General features: G+C 34.5%; 3 protein-coding genes and 1 non-coding gene across 6 annotated transcripts in view; 3 read left to right on the top strand and 1 right to left on the bottom strand.

The window, feature by feature from the left end:
• Positions 1 to 367: 367 nt before the first annotated feature.
• LOC110634313 (iron-sulfur assembly protein IscA-like 1, mitochondrial) lies at positions 368 to 3271 on the top strand. 3 transcript variants are annotated; one of them, XR_009148985.1, is made up of 4 exons: positions 385 to 728; positions 1929 to 2046; positions 2600 to 2815; positions 3153 to 3271. XR_009148985.1 is itself a non-coding variant. In XM_021783252.2 (3 exons), exons 1-3 carry the CDS (start codon positions 539 to 541, stop codon positions 2300 to 2302), a joined length of 330 nt encoding a protein of 109 aa, XP_021638944.1. In that variant the 5' UTR covers positions 368 to 538; the 3' UTR covers positions 2303 to 2568. The 3 variants fall into 3 exon arrangements, 2 of the variants coding, with proteins under 2 accessions (XP_021638944.1, XP_021638942.1); XM_021783252.2 differs by lacking the exons at positions 2600 to 2815; positions 3153 to 3271 and adding an exon at positions 2281 to 2568 and having other exon boundaries at positions 368 to 728; XM_021783250.2 differs by lacking the exon at positions 3153 to 3271 and having other exon boundaries at positions 2600 to 2817.
• On the top strand, positions 1284 to 1397 carry LOC131180520 (small nucleolar RNA U19). The gene has a single exon (XR_009149287.1). It is a non-coding gene; the product is annotated as a small nucleolar RNA U19 (small nucleolar RNA).
• A 2754-nt stretch (positions 3272 to 6025) lies between the features above and the next one.
• Positions 6026 to 27883, bottom strand: part of LOC110634322 (protein ABSCISIC ACID-INSENSITIVE 5) — a 40791-nt gene continuing 18933 nt past the window's right edge. The window contains exons 2-6 of the mRNA XM_058147427.1: positions 7305 to 8464; positions 7057 to 7128; positions 6904 to 6933; positions 6686 to 6796; positions 6026 to 6332 (exon numbers count right to left, since the gene is read on the bottom strand). Coding sequence (XP_058003410.1) covers positions 6701 to 6796; positions 6904 to 6933; positions 7057 to 7128; positions 7305 to 8390 — 1284 coding nt within the window. The 5' untranslated portion in view covers positions 8391 to 8464 and the 3' untranslated portion in view covers positions 6026 to 6332; positions 6686 to 6700. The remainder of the gene's footprint in view (positions 6333 to 6685; positions 6797 to 6903; positions 6934 to 7056; positions 7129 to 7304; positions 8465 to 27883) is intronic.
• LOC131180162 (uncharacterized) lies at positions 18086 to 18820 on the top strand. Its single transcript, XM_058147787.1, has one exon. It carries the CDS (start codon positions 18086 to 18088, stop codon positions 18818 to 18820), a length of 735 nt encoding a protein of 244 aa, XP_058003770.1.

The following is a 27883-nucleotide window of genomic DNA, read 5'->3' on the forward strand; positions in this document are numbered from 1 at the left end:
GTTTGATTTTAATATAATTTTAATTTAATTTTTAATGAAAAATTAAAACTGTATTAAACTATTAAAATAATTTTAATTTGATACAACTATTACTGATTTGATTCTTCAACTTGGCTCGATTCTCTAAAACTGTGTGGTGAGTAACAAAATTTCCGGATAGGTAAGCCGCGGGGCTCTCCCAGAGCACCGTGCGAAACAAGAACTCTTGTCCTTTTTGGTCTCGTTTGGGTCAAAAAAGAAGGAAAAAGAAAACCTGATAGAGTTTAGTGATTTTGCAGACTTTTTCCAGCCCTTCAACCCACCATTTTTGTGGGCTCAAAATTGCAAGACCTTGCCAAGTTTATGAGAACTTGGGCTGGGCCTAACCTGTTTTGAACAAGTCTTGCCAGAAAACTCAACTCCAACTGTTCACGTGAATTGGAAATGTGGTCGGACTGGCTCCAGCATATTCTTTTTTCCCAACGAATGAGGCGTCGTCCAAATAAAATGAGAAGCTGAAGCTGAATCCAAGTTTTTATTTTTGATATTCGATCAATCTATGGCTTCGCAATTGCTGGCAGCAGCGGCGGAGAAAATCGGACCTGCCGTGAGGCGGCAAGCCCTAAACTTAACCGACGCGGCAGCTTCTAGAATACGCCATCTATTGCAGCATCGCCAACGGCCTTACCTCAAGCTCGGCGTCAAGGCTCGCGGCTGCAATGGCTTATCCTACACTCTCAATTACGCTGGTGAGCTTCCATGCCTCCCTTCTCATCTTTCTTTCAATCTCCTCCATTCTGATCTTATGTTACATTTCTGAAGATTTCTTTTTGTTAATTTGTTTGTGGATTTGGCTGCTGAGTTCTTGGTGTTTATCACTGCTGTTGGAAACTAAAAATTTACAAGAATTCTTTTTTTTTTTTTTTGTCAATTCTCATATTTGGAAAGACAATAATTCTTTCAACTTAAAAAAGGATTTCATTTTAAAAGAATACAAATCAGACCAAAAGTTGTATATGTGGAAATTCAATTGAGTTCTTTTCTTGCATACTATTTATTCCAAAGGAAGCCTATGGGTTAGTTGAGATTGAATTTTTTATTTTGGTGGATATTAATTCAATGGATTTCATGGATTTGTTGAAAAATCTTATGTGAAGATGATTAGTCTTTTGGTCGTTGGTTTCGGCTATTACATATCCTGCAGATAAGAATGAGCTCCCAATTTTTAATATATTTTGTTTTCTCTGTTTCTTTGAATTGCTTCGTTGCCTCTTTGAGTAGCCATATGAGTTAACCATATATCAGATTGGTCCAGTTAGGAAGCAAAGATTAATTGGATTTTTATGCGTCTTCTCAGGCCTTTTGAGGGGACAACCGGATTCTTTATTTTGTTGTCCCCCAAGCAGCCTAAGACATTTCTTTTATGTTGATGTCTTGTTAGAAAGTTAGATTTCTCTTGAGCCCATTCAAGGTCACTTAGGGTTTGAAATTAGAAGCACCTGTGGTAACTCTTTTCTTGTTTATTATCGTTGTGAACCAATCAGTTCAGGTGTAACCCTTCTCAGGTGATAGACAGCAGGTTTCGATTAGAGTGCTTTTTTGTTCAGATAGCAAAAGACATTTCAGATTAATGCTTTCTGTAACATTGAACAGAAAAGAGCTGTCTTTTTGTTTGTTTTCATATGATACCTGCAAAGGTTGAGTTGTTAGTGCTTGCTAGTGGGTGCTTTATGTGTATTTGTTAGAAAATGATGGCATACTAATTAGACAGGAAAATAAATGATGATACGAATAATTCTCACAAAAAAGGGATAAATCTGCATTTTGTTGATATGTTTGTCATGGAACTCTCTTGTACAGATTATCATGCTTCCATTTGTGATGTCTGGAAACCTGTATATGAAATTTGTTGAGCTCAGCTTTGTTTTGTTGTACTTCATATTTAACAGATGAGAAAGGAAAGTTTGATGAATTGGTTGAGGAAAAGGGTGTAAAGATACTTATTGAACCAAAAGCTCTCATGCACGTTATTGGAACTAAGATGGATTTTGTTGATGACAAACTGAGGTATGCTAATTTTAATATTTGTTTTTTCTTGCTTGATTGGGCACTTACATCTATCATTTGGTGGCACTGCATGCATATTATATATGCATAATTGCGATCCATTGTCGCTACAATCAACATTGCATGATTGTTTAATCACCATCACTAATGCGAGCACCCATGCCACAGTGCTATACCTTTTTTTAGTGCATGCATCTTGACATCTATCATGTTGCTTTCACACCATCATTGCAGCAAAACATCACTGGTCAGTTAATGGTGGTCAATAATCCATACACCTGACATTGGGGAAACATAAATGTTATCCTACTATGTTTTCTGAACTTTACGCCAAGTTCACGTTGAGGCAAGAAGGAGAATAATCATGGTCTTATCTTTTGACTTGGTTTTTAAGCTTATGAATGAATGCTTCTGTTATGAATATATTTGTTAATACTTGCTCATTGTGCTTTATACTGCTTGGGCATGTGCGCTGTATTTGCATAATATTTTAGGTTTCAACTATAAAGCTTTTGCTGCTCATTTAAATTTGCATCCTGCCTCTTCATGGCAGGTCTGAGTTCATATTTATAAATCCAAACTCTAAAGGCCAATGTGGTTGTGGCGAATCTTTCATGACAACAACTAGCGCTGGAGCTGCTAAGCAGGTTGGCAGCACATAAGACTTTTGATGGCTTGAGATATCTTAACTGACCCATTGTTTCATACTCACCATGCACTGATGGTATCTAGCAAAACACTTGTATGAGAGCACACCTAGTTTCCTTAGCAGATGCTACTACCGCGGCCTTTCAAATTTATATCCTTTACTAATAAGCCAATTGTATCTTCAGTCAGGTTGCATCAATGTGACAACGCAAATTACCCATGTAATCATGATTTATTTCCCCTGAATGTTTATAATCAGAAATATCATTGTACTGTTAATATATAGAAATGATAAAATGATTAGGCTTGTATCTATTGTATTCGCTTTTATCTAGCAAAGCTTTACAAAATATTTAACGAGAGACAATAAGAGAAAAAAAAAAAAAAACATATAATCCATTGCCTAAATTTTTAAGTAATTAATTAAAAAAAAGAGAAAAAAACAATGTGGGCACCCTCAAAAGAAAGCAAAAGCACTTCTATTATATGAGATCTAATCCATATGGATTTTATATGTTATGTCCTAATCTTTTATTTTATATTGTATTTCACTTAATTAATAAAATCTCGTTAAAAATTCTAGCTAGTTAATTAAGAGAAATTAAAATTTTAAATCTATATAAACTCTAAAATAATTTTCAATAATAAAAATAATATAATTATTAATAATATAAATAGTGAAAGGTATTTATATTTATGGTTTGTATGTATGTCATGTAATAAAATTGGATTTAACAGTATATAATAAGTTAATCGTGTCAAACATTTAAACATGAACACTATTTATTTTATAAATAAATAATATAATATCATATGATAACATTTTCAGCATGTGCTATAATATGACTTTTTTAATTCAATATTATATAATAGCACATTGACACTATCAGTTTAACACATTATGAATTAATTCAATATATTTATACTTATTCATATGTTAATATAAAAAAGACAAATTTTAAATTATAAGTATAATATAAATAACTATATAAACTAATAATGAAATTAATACTGTTTAAAAAAATTATATAAATTAATTACTAAATATAATTATTATTTTAATAAGTTACTTATCAATATAAGTAAACTGCATTAAAATTATATTGAAGATTCTAAATATTTATAATAGTACTAATTAAACAAATAACATTATGAATAAGTTACTTATCTTGATGATTATATAACACATTTTTAGCATAAATCAATATAATAAATTATTTTTTCTAATTTTAAAGGATAATTTTAATTTTAATAGTTAATTTTTTAATTTATATATTTTATAAAATATAATTAACTATAATATTGCAAAAAAAGTTAAATTTATATTTCTATATGTACGTACAAAAATTATAAATATATTTTAGCATTGGAAATTCCCTCTGATTTTCTGAATCCCTGTAGGAACCTAAACTTTGGATAAGGGCCAACTTTTAGCCGATTTATCCATGTTCTTTTGGTATATAACCAGCGATTTTGAAAGGGGCTGATTTTTTTTTTTAATTTTTTATTTTTAAAGAATGGATTTAATTATGGTCATAAACAGGTATAGAAAAGATTACAATGTTTATTACATTAAGAGATTATATATAAAACAGTAACTTGGAAACTAAAATTTTATAAGGATTATATATAACAGATCCACTTTGACACAGAAATAACGAACTAAAAAAATCTCAAGATATTTGGATGAAAAAAATTTAATTATATTATAGCAAATATGTAAATTTAAAATACACACAATATAAAAAAAAAATTATAGGTTCAATCGTAAGGTTTATGTCTGAAGGTAAGATAAGAGAAAAAAATTTCACTAGGGGTGGCCACGGTTCAAGAAACACCGGTTACGATTCCTGAACTGTTAATTTAAGTTCAATGAAATCATGAACCTAAATCAAATTGCTATGGGACGGTTTGAAAAAATGGTTCTTGAATAGTTATTCCGGTTCGAGCCCCGATTTAAAACGGTTTGAAAAGCTATTGGACAAAAAATAGTTCAACACAATTTGAATGACGGTTTGAAAGCGGTTTATGGGCGGTTTAAAAATGACTTAAACGAAAAAATTAGAGGAAAATTTTATTAATTTAGAATTTAAGTTATATTTATAAAAATATTTTAATTTTTCTTTAAAATTTTTCAATCAAAATAAAATAAGAAAAAAAAAGAATGAAAATAACTTATCTTTAAGAAAATTTAATGAGTAAAAACTTCAACTTGATTAAAAAATTAGAGATGAAATTAATTTTTTTAAAGAAATTAAAAAAATGTGTATGAACTTAATTTTGCCTATATATCCCATTAGGATTTAAAAGAATCAAAAATTTCAATTATATTGCTTGCCTTTTTTAAAAATTATATAATAATTGATAATTAAAAAAGTATAAAGGAGAAAAAAAAATAAAATAGAGAGTATTGAAAATTTTATTGAGGATATAAAATAATAATAGAGTAATTGAGATAGTATTAAAATTTTCAGTGAGCGTATAAAATAATAAAGTATAGAAATTGTGAGAGTACTGGGAATTAAAATGAATGTAGAAAATAATTGTTTAAAAAATTTGAGAGAAATTGAAAAAGTATTAAGAATTAAAGAGAATATAAATGATAATTGTGTAGAGAATTAATGATATATATATAAATGAATTAGGAGTGGGATGAGATATTTATTAAATTTTTTTATATTTAAATCATCAATTTAGTCCAGTTCGGAACCATTGATTCAATCCGGTTCGAAATCGCCAGTTTATTATTCCTGAAAAATATAAAACTGAACCAAACCGCAAAAGGGCAGTTTTCATTCGATTTGAAGTCAGTTTCGATTTTGATCGATTTCAGTTTGATTTTGATCAAACTAATTTTGGTTCGATTTCGGTTCGAAATCAGATCGTGGCCACCCCTAAAATTCACTGGGATAAAAAAAAAGATACAATCACTCAAAACTCTTAAACTCACCCCAATTTATTTCCCGAATATCTTGCAAATCTACCCCAAAAGCAGATATTATTATGCTATTAAATAATAATAATAATAATAAAAAAACCTAAATCATACTATTTTTATAATTTTAGCATCCGAAACTAGTGATAATAGTACAATTGTATCTTACCATTACTCAAACCATTAAAAAATTAAACTGTTACCTCAACTATTAATACTGTTTAATAATTACATATTGACAATCATGTTAATTTCCCATAAAGTATAACTACACCAATATAAATAATTTGATTAAAAAAAATCCAAAGGGCAAATGTAAAAATAAGTAATTTTTGACATTTTCTCAATAATAATAATAATAATATCTAAAAATTCTTTAAAATTATAAATCTCAAGTTTTATAATATTAAGTTATTTTGGCATTATCCCATTCCAAGGAACATTTGATTCATACTATGTCACAGGAATTACATTAAAGAAAATCTAGCTAGCTTCTGTAACTAAGTTTGTGAATGGACATAACTGGACTTTTAGAAATCCAACTACTCATAAATTATAGTTTATATAGAAAGAGCCATCCATTGCATTCATTCATCACTCTTCAGTTCCAAATGCATGCTTTCCCTTAATCATCTTGTTTTGCCCTTATTTCCCCTATTGTGTATTCTGGATTTTGTTATGTGCAGCTTCCACCATCAAATTTCTGCATTAAACATATTGTATAAGATTTTTATATGAAAAATTAAATCAATAAATAAGTTTTTCACCCATATAAACTAAATCCCATGTGATGCTCCACTATAATTACACTGGAAAAGATTATTCTATTCATATAATTAAAAAATAGTGTATTTTCGCTTATAATATTCGTATAAAATCCATTTTCACATCTCTATTTTTATTTAAAATATATTATTTTTAATAGTATTCAATAATTTTTTTTAAAAATAAATAAAAAATACAAAGCAAAATTGGACTGGACCAAAAAAGTTATGAGTCCACTTCACAGTAAAACTGGTCTAGCTTTCAAATGGGTGAAGTAAAAATGCAGCTTACCATTGCTTAGGATTGCTATAGATGACAGCTAAAATTCCTTCTCATCATCCTCAATTTCTCTTCAGTCTTTTGGGCCTTAGTCTGGGCTTTCATTCTCAATTCTTCAAGATACTGTCCAATAAGTTTCAGAATATCAGGAAGAAGTTTATGTATACAAAAGACCTGCCAAAAGAACAAAACTTGCATGATGAAGCAAAGACAGAATCACAGGAAGTTACCTGCTGTTTTCTTTTCCTCTCAAGCTCTGCCTGTTTCAAGAATAATAAGCACAACACAAGATCTTATCAATAATTGTCAGCAAATCTCACCAAAGAGATTTCATTTCTAACTGTAAGCATAACTCTCAATAGTTAATTCATGTACATATGTACCAGAGCATGCCTAAGCTGGTTGTTCTCTTCTTTTAGTTGGTTCAGCTCTGCTTCTAATTCAAATGTATACGCCTGTAGAACCCAAAGAAAGAAACTCATAACTAAAGATTCAATTTGGTTTAGCTCTGCTTGTAATTCAACTGTAGTAGTAAAAAGATCATTAGATTATGTACAATTTAAAGTGCAGATCATAACCATTTTAAGGCCTTTTTACAGGTACAATTACAGAAGAAAGTAGAAAAGAGTACCTGTTTTCTAGCTCTGGACCTTGCAGCCGACTCTCTATTCTTGATCATCCTCCGTTGCCTCCTCTCAACCACCTTCTCCACAGGCCCATCAACAATCCTCTTCCTTCCCCTTAGCTCGCCCATATCTATTCCAAATTGATTTGCATTATCAATGTTGCTGCAAACCATTGCATCTGATGAAACTGGGCTCACTTGTGCCATAACCCCCATTGCCTGACTTGGCGCATATCCACCACCATTCCCCATTCTTCCCCCATAAACTGAACCTGCTGCTGCCGCTGCCGCTGCCGCTGCCGCCTGCGGAGGGAACCCGCCATTCCTCCCTGATGTCTCACCCATAGGCCCAGCGTCTTGTGGCATTGTCTGGTAACTAACAGCACCGCCACCGCCACGTCTGCCGCCAATTCCTTGAATCGGCCTGGAAACAAAACCTGTCCCCATGGCAGGAGTATTGTTATTGCTTTGGTACAACCCGCACTGTTGTTGCTGAGGTGGTAGTGAAGGTGCAGGACATTGCTCTCTTACCACCCCTGCCTTGATCAGGAAATCCTCTAAAGTCATCTCCCCAAAAGTCGGCCGACGAGCAGCAGCAGACTTAGGATTCTGCATATTATTACCATTACTTCGTCCCTGTCCTTGGTGGTGGTGGTTCTGCTGCTGCTCTCTGTGTATCTCAGACCAAACTTCATCCACAGTTTTCCTACACAAGGGCGCAGGCAAGCTAAGCGATCCTTGTCTCGGCAAACTGGGCTGCTTAGATATTGCTTTATCACCAGACACATCATTGAATCCCTGATTTCCCCTATTATTACAGTTACTATTGTTGATCTGATCATTGTTGGTAATGGCAGCAGTAGCTTGATGTTCCTCCGCATTCCAGATGCTGGCAAGGAACTCGTCCATGTTCATGGACCCAAAATTCTTGCCACTTTCGCAAAGGGTATGCTGAAACTCGTCGAGTGTAAGAGAATAAATGGAGGATTGCCTGCCAACAGACAAGAAAGGGTGGTTTCTAAGATGGTGGTCAGACTGCAATGGCGACTCCACCTCATCTTGGGAGATCTCTTCAGACTCTCTAACCACCATTGCTCTTTTTCTTGGGTTTGTCTTTATTTCTTTGGAAGGTGCAAAGGATTAGAAATAGCGTTTCTCAAGTGGACCTGCAACGCATATGCAAGAAAGAGAGTGTCAAGCGGCAGAAAGAAATAGACAACGTTGGCCTAACCGACTCAAAACGCAGACATATAGACCTCATTATTCATAATATGTGTCAAATTTATCGGATATTTATAAGCTATTATCAACTTAATTATTAATATGATGTATAATATATTTTTTAATTATATAATCTTTTAATTCTATAGACTCTTATTTTGTAATTTATTATGAGTATGTGTATTGAGACTGTGAGAAACCTGATGATAAAAATTTATATGACTGTAAGATATAATTGGAGGTATGAAACTGAATTATTAATTCCATGTCATGATCTTAAAAAAATAATAGTAATATATATTTTTTGAAAATTAATTTAATTAAATTTAAATAAAATTTTGTTTTGTTTAAATTTAATATATATAGTTCTTAAATAGATCTAATTAAGTTTAATTAGACTCCATAGACTTAAGAAAACCTACTTAGGAATTTTAAATAGAACCCCCTCTCTCTCTCTCTCTCTCTCTCTCTCTCTCTTTCACTCGACTCTGCTCTTTTCTTTACTCCCTATTAGTGCTACCCCCTCTCCCTCTCTTCCTATTAGTTGAAACACCTCAACCACATCTCAGTCTCACCCAAATTCCCCAATCCTAGTTATTTAAGTTATCTAAATCTTATCACCCTACGACTTCAAACCCTATTACACTTCTTTCCCTCTCTCATACAAACTCTCTTTCTCTCACTCGGCCCCACTCTCTTCCTCACTCCTTATTAGTGCCGCCCCCTCTCTCTCTCGTCCTATTGGTTAAAACACCTCGCTCATATCCCAGTCTTACCTAAATTTTCTCATCCTAATTGTTTAAGTTATTTGAATCTTATCACCCTATGAGTCCAAGCCCTACCACATCTCTCTCCCAAAACCCTATAAATACCCTGCTGGGGTAGAGAGAAAAATGGGGAAGAAAAAAGAAAGAGAAAAAAAAAAAGAGATTCAGAAATATTAAAAAAATTTAGAGATATTTTAGAGCAATAGAAAATTTAGAGATATTCAAAAGTCTTTTAGTTAGTTCTTGTTTCTTTTTTTTTTTTCTTTTCTTCAAAAAGATTTTTTGGTAAGATTCTAGAAGATTGGATTTTGTTATTTTCTTTTCAAGATTCATGCCACGTAATATTTAATTCTATATTCTTTATTTTTTGATTTATCATACATGTTCATGTAGATTATGTAATCATGTTTAATTTGAGAGGATACACAATTCTGCACATATTCAGTTTTTTATCTCTTAAGTTTTTATTACTTTTTGTCATTTTATGAATTTTAAAAATTTTAATAAAATTATATTCATATTCGCAATTTTATTAATTTTAGGCTTAAAAATCACCGAAAAAGCTTTTGTATTTTAAAAGTTACAGCTATTTGAAATTAGGGTTTCTACAAAATTTGATTTGCAGCATACCCGAATTGTGAAGCCCATATCTCCCTTATTTCTCAACATTTTTATGTGAATCTAGTGTTGAAAATTAAGTTCAGAATCTTATAAATCATTCCAATTGGTTTTGCATTCATATCTATTGTAGTTGATGAGTTATAAAATTTATAAAAAAGTAGTGTGATTCTGTCAATGAAAAAAGTTACGATTTGTGTACATCATTCGTCTAGGGTGTTGACCCCGTGTAGCTCAAAATGAGCATTGATTTTGATGATAACAAAACTCAAACAGAATCTATCTAACCCAACTTTAAAGTGATGTGTAGATTCTTTGTCTTATTCATAAAGAATTCTTGAAGTTGCATCTAAGGAGAAAGGATACTTAAAGCCATTTCAAGACAAATCCAAAATGAGAAAAGAACAAGACTATGAAAGTCAAGACTCAAAGAAAAGGTATGAAAGGCATAGTATTAGAGATTGAGTCTTAGGTCTTTTGTGAAAAGAATAGATGAGAATTTAGTTGAATGGAGCTCAAAAAATGAAAATTTATTTTCTGATTACTTTTTCTCATCATGACCTTGGACACTACTATTGAAACATTTTTTTAAGGTCTAAATCATTTTTACATTGCAAGTTGAGACATGCAGCTGTTGACTTAGTTTGCTAACTGGTTTGCTAAAATTTTTAGTTTACTAATGTGTTTGCTAAAAACATTAGTTTACTAACCAGTTTACTGACTGCTACCAAAACTTCATTAGTTTGATAATTGATCAGAGCTGCCCAACTTCGCACAAAAGGACAAAATAACGGCCATTTTGTCTTGGGCAGTGTGTATAACGTTCCAAAAGGGTTTCAAATGGTCTAAAATGATTTGGAACTATAAATACACTTTCTTTACTTCATTTACACTTGATGAAAGCTTACATTTGAACTCCAATCTTGAATTTTTCATTTATTGCTTTCATTCAAGAGCTTTAAAGTCTTTGAGCTACCATTGGCAAATCAACTCATCTCTTCTTTATAGTTTGATTTGTATTGAGTAAGAGTGAGTGTTGAAACATTAAATTGCATTTAAGAGAGGTTGTACAAGCACCTATTGAAGCTTGAGAGAGTAAGTGCTTGTGATAGCACTTGTGAAGGTTTCAAGCTACCTTGATAAAAGCTTGGTGTTGAAAAGTTGTAAAGGGCTTTTGGTCTCTTGCCTTCAAAAGAGCAAATAGTGGAGAGAAGACTCAAAGAGGGTTCTTTGAGAGAGTGGATGTAGGCTAGTTAAGTCGAACCACTATAAAAATCGTTGTGTTTGATCTCTCTAACCTTGACCTCCTTATTTTTGTGCAATTTAAATTTTACTTCTTATACATGATATTGAATGTTGGTTGAATAGAGTGAATTGATAAACTTGTGGACATATTGAGTGACTTGAGAAATTAGTTGTAAATTGTATAATGCATGCTTTGTTAGATATTGCCATATACATTGATTGAGGCTTGAATTGCAATTTAGGAACACATTGTTAAAGTACATATTACTTTCATTTTATATAGAAAAGCACCTAGTTGAACAAAGCCATAATTTTTCATTAGGCTAAAAGCAAGAGCCGAAAAATTGTTAAAGTCCAATTCACCCCCCCCTCTTGGACTATTTTGGGACAACAAATTGGTATCAGAGCTTGTCTCTCTTGCTTAGGGTGTTACAACCTTAGAGTGATCCATAATGGCTGGTTCATCTAGCAATACTGCCGGTATACCTGCACCATTGGCTGAAGGCTACTCAATCACTAGACCACCACTCTTCAATGGCACTAATTATTCATTTTGGAAAGTAAGAATGAGAAATTTCATACAATCTGTAGATATTGATGCATGGAGAATTATTAAAAATGGTCCATATATTCCTCAAAAGAATGGTCTGGGAACTACAAAAGTTCCAAAACATGAAGATGAATATGATGACAATGATTGGAAGAAAATTTCTATAAATGCTAAAGCTATCAATATTTTACATTGCTCACTTGACCTTAATGAATACAATCGTGTTTTTAGGATGTCAATCTGCTAAGGAAATTTGGGATAAGCTTGAAGTCACTTATAAAGGAACTGATGTCGTCAAAGAGTCCAAAGCAAACCTTCTTATTCGAGATTATGAGCTATTTGAAATGAGGCCAGGAGAATCAATTGCGGATATGAGTACAAGGTTTACTGATCTTGTAAATCTTCTCAAAGCGCTTAGTAAAAGATTTGAGGAAGCTGAACTTGTGAAGAAAATTCTTAGATCACTTCCAAAATCTTGGGAAGCAAAGACTACAGTTATCCAAGATACCAAGGATTTTAAAACATTCACTTATGATGAACTCATTGGATCTCTCATTGCACATGAGATGGTATACAAGAAAGATGAAGTTGAAAATGAGCAAAAGAAGAAGAAAAGCATTGCTCTCAAGTCAAACAAGGATGAAGATAAAAAGAAAGGAGTTGCATTCAAAGTTGACTCAAGTGACAACTCAAGTGCTTCAAGTGATGATGATGATGAAATGGTTATGCTTGCAAGAAAATTTAAAAGAGCTTTCAAGAAGGGAGGAAGCAAATACAAGAAATTCTTGAAAAAGTATACTCCCAAGGATAAACATTTCAGAGATTCAAAAGAAGAAATTGTATGTTATGAGTGTCACAAACCTGGACATATCAAGCTCAAATGTCCATTGCTCAAACAGAAGAAAGGAAAAAATAATAGGAGCAAGAAATCTATGAAAGTAGTATGGAGCAACAGTGAAGAATCTTCAAATGATGAATCAAGTGACAAAGAGACTGCTCTTCTTTGTATGATGGCACTTGAAGAGAAAGTCGAAAGTTCACAAAAGGAAGAAGAAAGTGACAATGAGGTAAATTCTTATGAATCTCCTAATGTAGAAGAACTTGAGCTGGCATTTGCTAGAGTATATGATGAGTATAGAAATTACAAGAGAAAGTGCTCTAAAATGAATTTAGAGATTGAATCATTGAGATCACAAAATATTGCCATGTCCAATGTGCATAAAGAAAATGAATTTTACAAAGGACAAATTGCTTTGTTTAAAGAACTAGACTTAGAGTTGAAAACCTCAAATGAAACTTGTGAAATGCTTATTGAGAAAAATAAAGTTCTTGAGGCTAAAGTAGAATCTTTGACAAATGATTTAGCAAAATTTACAAAAGGAAAAGAAACTCTAGATGTACTTCTTGGAAACCAAAGAATTTCAAATGAAAAATATGGAATTGGTTTTGATGGTTTCATGAACTATGACAAGTACAAGAATTACTTCATTAAAGCATCTACATCCTCTTTGCCTAATGTTACATGTTATTATTGCAACAAAAGAGGTCATATGATTAGTTCTTGTACATTTAGGAAAGGTCTTTTTAAGGTAAAGAAGTTATGGGTACCGAAGGGAACCTTACCTAAGGTCACTAACCCCCAAGGACCCAAAGTTGCTTGGGTACCTAAAGCTTAATGATTAAATTTCAGGTATGTTTCAAAGGGATGAAGGAAAGTGAAAAATGGTACATAGATAGTGGTTGTTCAAAGCACATGACTGGTGAAAAGGATAAGTTTTCAAAAATCACAATGAAAGATGGAGGATATGTAAAATTTGGAGATAAAGGGAAAGGAAAAATAATTGGAAATGGCACAATTGGAACCAAACCTTGTATTGAAGATGTATCGCTTGTTGAAGGTTTGAAATACAACTTGCTAAGTGTAAGCCAACTTTGTGATAAAGGTTTTGAGGTAAAGTTTACTTCTTCTCTATGTACAATCAATAACTTAGATAATGATACATTGTTCATTGCCAATAGATCTAATAATGTTTACTTGCTTGACATGAATAATTTTGAAACTAATCATGGTACATGTCTAATATCTCTTGATAACTCTAGTTATTTGTAGCATAGAAGACTAGGTCATACAAGCATGCATACACTCTCAAAATTATCTAAGAAAGAACTTGTTAATGGTCTTCCTAAGATTAATTATGAAAATGAATTTCAATGTAGAGCATGTGCACTAGGAAAGCATACTAGAGCATCTTTTAAATCTAAAAATATTGTGTCTACCACTAGGCCACTAGAGTTGCTCCATCTCGATTTATTTGGACCTGTAACTCCTACTAATCTTGGTGGAAAGTCATATGCTTTAGTTATTGTTGATGACTATTCAAGATATACATGGACATTTTTCCTTGCTCACAAAGATGAAACTTTTGAAAAATTCACCTCTTTTAGTAAAATGGTTCAAAATGAAAAAGGCTTTTGCATCTCATCTATAAGAAGTGATCATGGAACTGAATTTGAAAATCATTTATTTGAGAAGTATTGTGATAAATATGGAATCAACCATAATTTTTCAGCTTCTAGAACACTACAACAAAATGGGGTAGTAGAGAGGAAAAATAGGACTTTGCAAGAAATGACTAGAACTATGTTGAGTGAAAATAATTTGCCAAAGTACTTTTGGGCTGAAGCTGTTAATACATCTTGCTATGTGTTGAATAGAGTTTTGATTAGACCAATTTTGAAAAAGACTCCCTATGAGCTATGGAAAGGAAGGAAACCAAATATCTCATATTTTAAAGCATTTGGTTGTAAGTGCTATATTTTAAATAACAAAAAGGATAACTTAAAGAAATTTGATGCTAAATCCGATGAAGGAATCTTTCTTGGGTATTCAACAAAGAGTAAAGCCTATAGAGTGTTTAATAGAAGAACTTTGATTATTGAGGAAACTATTCATGTTTTGTTTGATGAGACTAACCCTTCTATCAGAAGGAAAAATGTTTATAATGATAATAATGAGCAGATTTTTGGAAAAGAAAATATAATATCAAGTCAAGAAATGGAACAAATTGATGACAAAGATGAAGAAACTCAAGGAGAAACTACAGTAGATGTCCATGATGCCAATGAAGATCAAATCAATGAAGAAATGCCAAATTTGGAAGAATTACAAGTAAATGAGCCCCAACATGATGATTTACCTAAAGAATGAAGATTCCATAGAAACCATCCTCAAGAAGACATTATTGATGACCCATCTCAGAGGATGATGACTAGAGCACAATTGAGAAGATATTTTGGTAATGTTGCTTTTGTTTCACAAATTGAACCTAAATGTTTTGAAGATGCTCAAAATGATGAAAGTTGGATTCTTGCCATGCAAGAAGAACTAAATCAATTTGAGAGAAATAAAGTTTGGAATTTAGTGCCTAAACCAAAGAATCATTCAATTATTGGTACTAAATGGGTTTTTAGAAACAAAATGGATGAAAAAGGCAATGTTGTTAGAAACAAAGCTAGACTAGTGGCTCAAGGCTACAACCAAGAGGAAGGGATTGATTTTGATGAAACCTTTGCTCCGGTTGCTAGAATTGAAGCTATTAGAATGTTGTGTGCCTTTGCATGTTACAAGGACTTTATGCTTTATCAAATGGATGTCAAGAGTGCATTTTTAAATGGTTATATTGATGAGGAAGTGTATGTTGCACAACCTCCAGGCTTTGAAAATCATGAGCATCCAAATCATGTTTATAAACTTACTAAAGCCTTATATGGTTTAAAACAAGCTCCTAGAGCATGGTATGAAAGGCTTAGTAAATTCCTTTTACAAAATGATTTTCAAAGAGGCAAAGTGGATACAACACTTTTTGTTAAGAAGCATCATAATGATATGCTTATTGTGCAAATTTATGTTGATGATATAATTTTTGGTGCTACTAATGAGTCTCTTTGCAAGATATTTTCTAAGATTATGCAGAATGAATTTGAAATGAGCATGATGGGTGAGCTCACATTCTTCCTTGGACTTCAAATTAAGCAAATGAAAGATGGCATCTTCATAAATCAATCAAAGTACATCAAGGATATGCTAAAGAAATTTAAGATGGAAGATTTGAAGAGCATGGGCACTCCTATGAGTTCAACAATTAAAATGGACAGTGATGAAAAAGGTAAAGAATTAGATACCAAACTTTATAGAGGTATGATTGGCTCTCTTTTGTATCTTATTGCATCTAGACCAGACATACACTTTAGTGTTTGCTTGTGTGCAAGATTTCAATCATGTCCAAAAGAATCCCATCTAAGTGCAGTTAAAAGGATCTTTAGATATCTCATTGGCACATACTCAATTGGCTTATGGTATCCAAAATGTGAATCATTTAATCTTGTTGGTTATAGTGATTCTGATTTTTCTTTGAAGTAGATCGATAGAAAAAGTACTTCAGGTACTTGTCAATTTCTTGGTCTTGTACTAGTTTCTTGGCACAGTAAGAAACAAACTTCAGTAGCTTTATCTACAGCTGAGGCGGAATATATAGCTGCTGGTAGTTGTGTTGCTCAAATTTTATGGATGAAACAACAATTGGAAGATTTTGGTTTAAAATATAATCTTGTTCCAATTAGGTGTGACAACACAAGTGCCATAAACTTGATCAAAAATCCAGTCCAATATTCAAGAACTAAACACATTGAGATCAGACATAATTTTATTAGAGATCATGTTCAAAATGGAAATATCAAAATAGAGTTTGTTGCCTCTGAAAATCAACTTGCTGACATTTTTACAAAACCTCTTAATAAAGAAACCTTTTGTAGAATTAGAAGGGAAATTGGTATGTGTGAACCATTTGCTTGAAATTTAATTCATAATAATTTCATTTTGTCCAATGTGTGAGTGATCTGCTGTGATATAGGTTTGCTCAGAAATCTTTAAAGAATATTAGCTAACTTGTTTGTGTACTCGTGAAATTAGTTTACTAAGTTGTATGCTAATATTGCGTGACTAAAATTAGTTTGCTATATCATGTACTGTTCTAATTTCAAACCAAAAGGTGATTGTGCTTGAAATTTTCTGCGTGTCCAGCAATGTATTTATCTTTTCACATTTGATATCACATTTTCAGTGCTGTGTTAGACATGTAGAAATATATATTTGTGCATATAAAGATAGATAGACTTGTTTGAAATAATAATAAAAAAAACGGAAAACAGGTTCAGAGAAAGTACACTGAAATAGAAAAGTGCGGGACTCAAGATAACTTAAAAACCTCTGCCACACGAAACCGTCACTCTTTCTCTCCTCTGCTTCGGTTCACGACACCTCCAAAATAGACCCATTTTCTTTCCAGCAAAATTTATCCAACCCATCAGACCTCTTGTCTCTCCTTTCCTCTCCACTCCTTACACACCGAAAAACCAGTGTTCAAATTCACCATTGTTTTTGTGTCAATGGCTCGTGCTAAACGGAAGTCTCCTATTGCTGCGGCTGCTTCGTCTTCCTCGTCAGCCTCCGACGACATCCTTGTCACCACATTATGAAAGAAATTGAAAGGGAAGAAGAACTTACCTGAATCGAAATCAACCAGTGCCTCTTCCGACCCATCTAAGGCTGTCGAACACACTGCATCAGCGCCAGAAAAGAAAAAGAAGTGACAGAAGTTAGGGATTGATACCCAACGAAAAATGCGCGCCGTAAAATCTTCGGGCTTAGTGGATAAAGCACTGTTAGATTGCAAATTTATCAAATGGGAGTACTTTAATCAGGTAAACTTTCAATTTAAAGAGCTTTTTGAGTTTCAAGGATGGATGGATGTGTGCGAATGTACAAATGGGTATTACCCTAGGCTTGTTCAAGAGTTTTATAGGACTTTAAAAACAGTTGATGATGAGGACAAATTTGAGGTAGTTTTGAATGACAGTGTATATGGTGTCTCTGTTGAATTGATAGCTACGGCTTTAAACTTGCCTAATGATGGAAATAAAATTTCCACACATAAGGATGTTGCTAGGGTGGCAGGCTTCAATTTGGTTGAATTTGAAAACGAAGTGTTCCCTGCTAACACTGCCACAAAATGAAAAGTCCACTAGCACCAAAGCTTTTCAACATATCAAAATCATTCACAGTATGGTGAACTATATTTTCTGTCCTAAATCTGGTAGCTATGGTTATTTGAGTCACCTGGACATGTGTATTATGTGGCACATTGTTAACAAAGTAAGGATGAATTTGGCTTATTTAATTTTCAAGAACATGTGCAAAGCTTATGGGATTGGAAAACAGCCTTATGCACATCTTTTGACTGCTGTGTTTAAAGAGCTGAATGTGAATGTCTCTAAGGAAAGCTCTAGGACTGATTTGATTGTGCTCAGAGAAATTCACTCTGACACTGATGGGAGAAAGAAAAGGTTTAAAAAGGGTGGTTCTTCCTCTGCTAAGGTTGGTTCTGATTCTGCTAGTGATTTTTTTGAATGAGATTCAAGGGCTAAAAGCTGCTGTTAATGATCAATTTAGTTCAACCCATCAGTCCATTGAACTTTTGCAAAAATTTGTGGATGTGGTTGACTACAAAGTGAGTCACCTGCTTACTCAAAATGAGGAATTAAAAAGGCTAATTGTGGATCTTCAGCAGGCCAAGGAAACTGGTTTTCCAACTAAAGTTGAGGCTGCTACTCAAGTCTCTGCTCATAGTACTGGTAAGGGTGAAAGTAATAAGGTTGGTGAGTCTCCAGCTACTGTGGCACATGAAAGTGACCAAGTAGTTGAACCTGAACTTGAACCTGCAATAGAAGCTCCTGTTGAGCATGCTAGTGACCAGGTCATTGAACCTGAAAGTGGTCCTGCAATTGGTGTACCTACTGAGCATGATGGTGAAAAGGTTGTAAAACCTGAAGGTGAGCTACCTGTTGAACCTCCAAGTGCACCACCTGTTGAAACTGCTGCTACCCCTACGCAACAGAAGGAAGCCTTTCTCAAGGATCACCAAGAGAGTGCTCCAACTCAGCTATCTGCAGTTGCTGCTCCTGCAGCCAAGAAAGGGAGAAAAAGGACTAAATCCACTGTGTCAAATCCATACCAGACCCTAGCTACTGCTCTTCAACCACCATCTGATGAAGATGAGCCATAGAAGGATGCTCTTCAACCTCCTGCTGCTAAACCAACCAGGAAGAAGTTGGTGCCTTCCAAGTCCACTCGCAGGAGCAAAAGACTTAAATGATTCCCATCTAATCTGGATTTTTAGTTTCCTATCTGCGTTTTTAGTTTACTAGTCTGTTTGCTACTATTGGTTTTTAGTTTGCTACTGTTCCCCTTACTGCGCTTACATTTGGGCTAACATGATTCTTTTTGGTTCTTTTCTCCTGTTTCCTTTTTGATTGATGACAAAAAGGGGGAGAATAGGATGGATAGGTTATGTGAATATGTGTTTATACTTGTGTTGATGGACATGGATATGTGTTGATACTTGTGTTGATGGATATGGATATACTTGTGTTAATGGATATGGATATTATGTGAATAGGTGTTTAAAGGATGGATGTGTTAATACTTGTGTTGATGAATATGTGTTTATACTTGTCACAAATGGAAATGCTTTTTGAGAATATTATGAACATGCTTTATAGCATAAACTCAGGGGGAGCTTACTTGGAAATTATGTGCATATATTTAGGGGGAGCATTTTCGGCATACTATACTTGGTTTTACATACTCACATAAACTTTCACACACTTTTATTTTTTATTGTTGATTCAATTGAGTTTTGTCATCATCAAAAAGGGGGAGATTGTTGACCCCGTGTAGCTCAAAATGAGCATTGATTTTGATGATAACAAAACTCAAACAGAATCTATTTAACCCAACTTTAAAGTGATGTGCAGATTCTTTGTCTTATTCATAAAGAATTCTTGAAGTTGCATCTAAGGAGAAAGGATACTCAAAGCCATTTCAAGACAAATCCAAAATAAGAAAAGAACAAGACTATGAAAGTCAAGACTCAAAGAAAAGGTATGAAAGGCATAGTATTAGAGATTGAGTCTTAGGTCTTTTGTGAAAAGAATAGATGAGAATTTAGTTGAATGGAGCTCAAAAAATGAAATTTTATTTTCTGATTACTTTTTCTCATCATGACCTTGGACACTACTATTGAAACATTTTTTTAAGGTCTAAATCATTTTTACATTGCAAGTTGAGACATGCAACTGTTGACTTAGTTTGCTAACTGGTTTGCTAAAATTTTTAGTTTACTAATGTGTTTGCTAAAAATGTTAGTTTACTAACCAGTTTACTGATTGCTACCAAAACTTCATTAGTTTGCTAATTGATCAGAGCTGCCCAACTTCGCACAAAAGGATAAAATAACGGCCATTTTGTCTTGGGCAGTGTGTATAACATTCCAAAAGGGTTTCAAACGGTCTAAAATGATTTGGAACTATAAATACACTTTCTTTACTTCATTTACACTTGATGAAAGCTTACATTTGAACTCCAATCTTGAATTTTTCATTTATTGCTTTCATTCAAGAGCTTTAAAGTCTTTGAGCTACCATTGGCAAATCAACTCATCTCTTCTTTATAGTTTGATTTGTATTGAGTAAGAGTGAGTGTTGAAACATTAAATTGCATTTAAGAGAGGTTGTACAAGCACCTATTGAAGCTTGAGAGAGTAAGTGCTTGTGATAGCACTTGTGAAGGTTTCAAGCTACCTTGGTAAAAGCTTGGTGTTGAAAAGTTGTAAAGGGCTTTTGGTCTCTTGCCTTCAAAAGAGCAAATAGTGGAGAGAAGACTCAAAGAGGGTTCTTTGAGAGAGTGGATGTAGGCTAGTTAAGCCGAACCACTATAAAAATCGTCGTGTTTGATCTCTCTAATGTTGACCTCCTTATTTTTGTGCAATTTAAATTTTACTTCTTATACATGATATTGAATGTTGGTTGAATAGAGTGAATTGATAAACTTGTGGACATATTGAGTGACTTGAGAAATTAGTTGTAAATTGTATAATGCATGCTTTGTTAGATATTGCCATATACATTGATTGAGGCTTGAATTGCAATTTAGGAACACATTGTTAAAGTACATATTACTTTCATTTTATATAGAAAAGCACCTAGTTGAACAAAGCCATAATTTTTCATTAGGCTAAAAGACCAAATAGTCAAATGAATAGAAACCATAACATACCACATACAAAGAATTCAACTTTGAAGGGAAATTGTGAGAGAAATTTAGTATGCATGCATTTAAGTGTTGGATTAATTATGGAAATGAGTTGAATGAATATTGAAACGCCTTAAATTGTGTATTTCAGTGGAGAAAGAAACTGGGAAAGATAAAGAAAAAGTGAGTCAAGGCCAAGAGGCGACTCATTTGAGATTTGTACACAACGACTAGTTCTTGTTGATTTTCAATTGACTTTTTAATTTGATTTAATGATGAAAATTAATTTATGACTTTAATTGCTATCGAAAGTTTTGAATAACACTAATTGTTTATTGTTGGCCTAAATGTTGAGAAATTTATTTGAATGTAATTTGATGAATGTTTTGATGCTTGGAAATTGTAAAATAGTTTGAAACCATAGCAATCATGATTGTGTGATTGAATTCCTCACTAGCTTGCCTAGTAGGACGAATTGGTTTTGAATTCCCTCTCTAGCTGAAGTGTTAAGGTGTGCGCCAGTTGAGGACGAATTGGATGAGTACTCATATATTTTGCTAGCTAGCTATATTATTCCTCATTAGTCGTTGGCTATTGGGACGAATTGGACATTGGTATCAGGATTAAGCTGTGTGTGACTTGTTAGAATTATTATTTGGTGAATTATGAAATGAAATTTAATTTCTTTAAGAAATTTAATTTCTTTAAGAAATTTTCTGTCTTTTGAAATTAAGCATGATTTTATGTGTCCACACATCAAGTGATTTACTTATGATTTATTTATTGTTTAAAATTATCATTTTCTTAACGTTGTGCACCACTGAGACATTGGCTGAGATGGCTTTTCATTATTGTCGCAGATAGAGATACAGATAAAGCAGCAGAGTAGGCTGCTTGTGGCTAGAAGTGACTGCACTTTTAGATTTTGTCAGGTGTATATATTATACCCCTTGTAAACTTTTTATTTTAATGTATATGAACTGTATGTATGTACTGCAATTGGTCTTGAGCAGTTGTATAATAAAGTTTGTAAACTATTTTGATCTGTAAAAATGTTGTAATATAAACATGTTATTTCAATTTATGAAATGCTCATTTATTTGAGATCTATTTTTTATAAATTGCTGGGAATGGTATTGAATTGAATCTGAATTGTGTTGTTGAAATTGAGTTGAATTGAACTATATTGGAGTTTGGGGTTGAGATAAATATATTGGAAGTGCTTTTATAGGTTTTTGGAAGAACTGTTTTTCCAAATTATAAACGGCACTATGCCGAAATTTTTACAAAAATTGTGGAGATTTTAAATTAATCAATAATTTTGATTTTGAGATAAATTCCAATTTGAGGATTTTAATAATTAAGAAATATGACCCACCATTTTAAATTAAAAGGTAAAGGGTTTAAAATCCCTTGTAGTGTATTTAATGGTTTAACAATAGGCGAAGTTCAGTAATCCATTAGGTATACTACAGGATCATGTTGTGCCTTACGTAGGGATAAGGTGTGACATATTTAAGTGGTATTAGAGTAAGTTTTTAAGTATGTTTTGAATGGTGAATTTGAATATTTTTCTTTGATAGTACAACTGCTCAATGTCATTGTTTAATACGTACAGTGCATTACATTATAAATATGAACTAATGGAGGGAAATCTCCCTATTTTGTTTGTTCAGGAGGTAGAATACCCTCCAATTGACTATGGAAGAAGGGGATCGCTCAGTCGAGCAATCAGTTGAAGCTGAGGCACAAGAGGAAGCCCCAGCTCTTTAGAATGTGAGTGGGTCAGTCGCTTCAGCTCCTCAAATGCCGCAGTTTCCTACTCAGTTTGCTTAGCAGATGGCTGCACTATTTCAGCAAATGGCTAGAGGTATACCCACCCAAGCCCCAATTCAAACCCCAACAGCACAACCACAGCCTCCAGCCAGGCAGTATGACAAGCTGATCAAATAAGGTGCTACAGAATTTAAGGGTACGGTGGACTCATTAGAAGCAGAGCAGTGGTTGGAAAGAATGGAAAGAGTTTTTAAGAAGCTGCACTGCATCGAAGAGTTGAAGTTTGAGTACTCAATTTCACTTCTACAGGGGGATGCGTATGATTGATGGAAAACCATCCCCCATAGTCTGGTGGAACCCCCAGTATTGACATGGGACGACTTCCTTAGAAAGTTCAGACAAAAATACATCCCGGATGCTTATGTTGATATGAAGCTATAGGAATTCTTAAGTCTGAAACAAAGGAATAGAACTATGGTAGAGTATGAAAGGGAATTTTTCCACCCGAGTCACTATGCCGGGAGTCTACTTACTACTAGTAGAGAAAGATGCAAAAGGTTTGAAGTCGGTTTGAAGCCCAGTTTGAGAATGCAAGTGGTTGGATTCCGGCATGATAACTTCTCTAAACTCATATCTCAAGCACTGGAGCTAGAAAGGATTGAATCAGAAGGGGCACCAGAGAAAGAGAAGACAGAAAAAATGAAAAGTGGGAAGCCCATGGATCAGAGTTCTAGTGGCAATACTAGAAAGAGAAAGAACTTTGGGGGACAAAGCAGTAAAAAGTCAGGGAGGGGGAGATTTTTAGGACAGAGACCCCCTCGATCTGGTCAGCAGATAATCAGAAGTTCCTTCCTTCCCCATCTCTGTGAGACTTGTGGAAGGAATCATGGTGGGGTATGCTACAAGGCTATCGGTGCTTATTATAACTGCGATGGTATGGGACATTTTGAAAAGGATTGCACCAGTCCTCGCAGATCTGGGCCACCCACTACCACAGTAGAGGGATCTGTTCAGAGTTCTGCCACTAGAGGTTCGCAGCCAGCTAGCAGAGGTAGGGGCAGTACCTTAGTTAGCCAGGGCACAGTGAATCAGTCAGAGCAAGGTAGTGCTCCAGCCAAAGTCTACATTATGAGACAGAGAGAAGAGTCTAAAGCATTTGATATTATGGCTGGTACATTCTCTATCTTTGGTCAAGATGTGTTTGTGTTGTTTGATCCGAGTTCTACTCACTCTTATGTTAGTGCTAGCATCATTGGTTATCTTACTGTTCCTTGTGTAAAAAAGGATTTTGAGGTACTAATAACTAGTCCGTTAGGACAAGAAGTTAAGGTTAATAGAATGTATAAGGATTGTCCTTTGGTGATCCAAGGATATACTTTTCTGTCCGATTTGATAGAAATACCCTTCATGGATTATAACATTATCTTAGGCATGGATTGGTTAGCTAGACATCATGCCATGATTGACTGTAGACTGAAGATAGTCACTTTTGGTCTCCCTCAGTACGGTGAGGTGGTAATACATGGGGAGAGGCAGTTCTTGCCATCAAACCTTATTTCTACTGCACTTGCTAGAAAAATGATCCAAAAAGGGTATGAAGCATATTTGGCCCATGTGATAGACACCCGAGTAGGGAGTCCAGCATTGAGGGATATTCTTACAGTATGCGACTTTCCGGATGTGTTTCCTGAAGAGTTGTCAGGATTACCTCCAGAAAGAGAGGTGCAGTTCGAAATAGAGGTCATGCCTAGTGTGGACCCAATCTCTATTACCCCGTATAGAATGGCACCTATTGAACTAAAGGAGTTGAAGGTGCAGTTGTAAGAGGTCATGCCTAGTGTGGACCTAATCTCTATTACCCCATACAGAATGGCACCTGCTGAACTAAAGGAGTTGAAGGTGTAGTTGTAAGAGTTGCTTGATAAGGGCTTCATCCGCCCTAGTGTGTCACCTTGTTAAAAAGAAAGATGGCACTCTCCATTTCTGTATCGACTACCGACAGTTGAATAAGGTGATAGTAAAGAACAGAAATCTGTTGCCCTGCATAGATGATTTGTTTGATTAGTTGAAGGGTGCAGCTGTGTTCTCTAAAATTGATTTGAGATCGGGCTATTACCAGTTGAGGGTGTAAGAGTAGAGCATTCCTAAAACTACTTTTAGAACTCAATATGGTCACTATGAGTTTTTGGTTATGCCATTTGGGTTAACCAATGCTCCAGCAGCATTTATAGATTTGATGAACACTATTTTTAGACCATACCTCGACTAATTTGTGGTTGTGTTTATTGATGATATTTTGGTATATTCGAGGAATGCAGAAGAGCATGATAGACACTTGAGGATTGTGCTTCAGACCTTAAGAGAGAAACAGCTGTATGCCAAATTGTCGAAATGCAAATTTTGGCTGAAAGAGATTTCTTTCTTGGGGCACATTGTATCAGCTGAAGGCATTAAGGTAGATCCTAGCAAGGTAAAAGCTATCCTTAATTGGAAGCCACCCAGGAATATTACAGAAGTTCACAGTTTTCTGGGTTTAGCTATATACTATCGCCATTTTGTTAAGGGATTTTCTATGTTAGCATCTTCACTAACCAAGCTGCTCCTAAAGAATGTAAAATTTTAGTGGACTGACAAATGTCAGTAAAGTTTTGAGGAATTGAAGAGATATTTGACTGAAGCTCCAGTCCTAACTTTACCTACTCTGGGTAAAGAATATACTATTTATAGTGATGCATCTCACAAATGGATTAGGCTGTGTACTAATGCAAGACCCAAACATCATTACTTATGCATCTCGTCAGCTGAAACCTCATGAGAGAAATTATCCTAAACATGACTTGGAACTTGCAGCTATTGTATTTGCTCTTAAGATCCGGAGACATTATCTATATGGGGAAAAGTATTACATCTACACAGATCACAAGAGCCTGAAGTATCTGGGTACCCAGAAAAAGTTGAATTTGAGGCAAAGGAGTTGGTTAAAACTGATTAAGGACTATGATTGTCTGATAGACAACCAACTAGGGAAGGCAAATGTGATCGCTGATGCTCCGAGCCGTAAAACCATGGCCAATTTAAAAGTTTCTCCTTTTTCTATGGTGCATGAATTAAAAGCACTGCATGCTAGTTTGGAGGTTGATGATGAGAGGCAAATGACAGTTGCATGACAAGTAAAACCAGTACTAACTGATCAGATAAAAATGGCTACACAAATGGATGAGAAATATTAGAAATTAATGAAAGAAGCTCGGGATGGCAAGAAATTTGAATTTTCAGTAAATAATGATGGCTTACTGTTACACCAGGGCAGAATGTGTATTCCTAATGATGTGGAATTGAGACAAATCATTATGAAGGAAGTATATGACTCTCCTTTTGCTATGCACCCTAGTGGCACTAAGAAGTACAAAGGGGTAAAAGAACATTATTGGTGGAATGGGATGAAGAAGGATATAGCTGATTTTGTATCTAAATGCCTGACTTGTCAGCAAGTAAAGGCAAAACACCAAGTGTCAGCTGGTCTGTTACATCCATTGCCAGTGCCTGAGTGGAAATGGGAAAAAATAACGATGGATTTTGTGATGGGACTTCCAAGAACCAAATAGAATCATGATGCAGTGTGGGTTATAGTGGACAGATTGACCAAGTCTGTTCACTTTCTGCCAGTGAGAATGGACTATAGTCTGGACAGATTGGCTAGACTGTACATTGATGAAATTGTGAGATTACATGGGGTGCCAGTGTCAATTGTGTCAGATAGAGATCCAAGGTTCACTTCTAGATTCTGGGGTAGTTTACAGAAAGCCCTAGGGGCTGGATTGAACTTCAGTATGGCATTCCACCCACAGACAGATGGCCAGTCTGAGAGGGTGATTCAAATATTGGAGGATATACTACGGGCTTGTATGATTGAAATTGAAGGTAGTTGAAATATACACTTGCTTTTGATTGAGTTCACTTATAGCAATAACTACCAATCAAGCATTGGGATGCCTCCATATAAAGCTCTGTATGGCAGGAAGTGCAGAACTCCTTTGTGTTGGGATGAAGTGGGTGAAAGAAAACTGATTGGCCCAAAAATTGTTCAGCAGACCGAAGAGAAGATTAAGCTTATTAGAGATCGACTCAAGGCTACATCAGACCGTTAAAAGTCTTACATCGATCTAAAAAGGAGAGACATTAAATATACAGTGGGTGATAAAGTATTCTTAAAGGTTTCCCCTTGGAAGAAAATTATGAGATTTGACAGAAAGAGGAAACTAAATCCTCACTTTATTAGACCATATGAGGTTCTGGAGAGAGTGGGTCCTTTGGCATATCCATTGGCATTACCTCCAGAGCTAGAAAGGATACATCATATCTTCCACGTGTCCATGTTGAGGGGGTATAGATCCAACCTATCTCATATTCTACTTGTTGAAGAGATTGAAGAAAATCTAGAGCTCACATATGAGGAAGAACCTATAGAAATTCTGGCATATGAGGTGAAACAGCTAAGGAATAAGCAGATACCACTGGTGAAAGTGCTGTGGAACCATCACTCAGGCCAGAAAGCTACTTGGGAATGAGAAGAGGATACGAGGCGACAACACCCATAACTGCTCAAAAACTAACACCAGGTAAAAGTTTCGAGACGAAGTATCTTTCAGGGGGGGGGGGGAGAATTGTAACACCCCTATGTTCATTAGTTCTATACATTTCACTGTTCCGGTGACCAGTGCCGGTCCGGACAGTCAAGAGGCTTGGAACCATATTTAAGTCACCTAGATAAGCTATAAATAAAAATTAATAGAAATTATATGAAGGAAAATTTGAAATGAGAAAAACAAAGTATAAAGGGTTAAATGAGCCAAGGTCACAGCGATGGGTGACCTAACTGGGAAGTGACTGCGAGGTCAGTCAAAACTCTAATTTCATAAGGGAAGTCGTGACACCGCAGGCCTAGGAAATTTTGCGAAGTTAAGGGTATTATGAAAACCCCAGAAAAGAATCAAAAACCAGATCAAAAAATTGAACCAGAGTTTCGAGAGCAATCTAGCACTACTGGTAAAACGAATCAGACCGGTAAGGGGCAATTTGGTCAATTCACCATTAGAGGTAACTCTCGACCTAAATGTCCCTTAAAATGTAAGAAATTATGATTATGGAAAATTGAATTAAAGTGAAGAGATTATGGAATGAACAGAAAAGAAAAGAAAAATAAATAAGACTTTATGACATCATCATGCTTACTTAAGCATGATACAATTAATGAGTTTAA

The sequence above is a fragment of the Hevea brasiliensis genome, chromosome 5 (assembly GCF_030052815.1).
Source record: "Hevea brasiliensis isolate MT/VB/25A 57/8 chromosome 5, ASM3005281v1, whole genome shotgun sequence".
Lineage (NCBI taxonomy): Eukaryota > Viridiplantae > Streptophyta > Magnoliopsida > Malpighiales > Euphorbiaceae > Hevea > Hevea brasiliensis.

Bases quoted from the DNA above. Each gene is read 5' to 3' on its own strand.
- LOC110634313 (XM_021783250.2), top strand. From the start codon at position 539: ATGGCTTCGCAATTGCTGGCAGCAGCGGCGGAGAAAATCGGACCTGCC. The intron at 729-1,928 runs GTGAGCTTCCAT...CATATTTAACAG, and splicing joins CTACACTCTCAATTACGCTG to ATGAGAAAGGAAAGTTTGAT. The intron at 2,047-2,599 runs GTATGCTAATTT...TCTTCATGGCAG, and splicing joins TTTGTTGATGACAAACTGAG to GTCTGAGTTCATATTTATAA.
- LOC131180162 (XM_058147787.1), top strand. From the start codon at position 18,086: ATGGGAGAAAGAAAAGGTTTAAAAAGGGTGGTTCTTCCTCTGCTAAGG.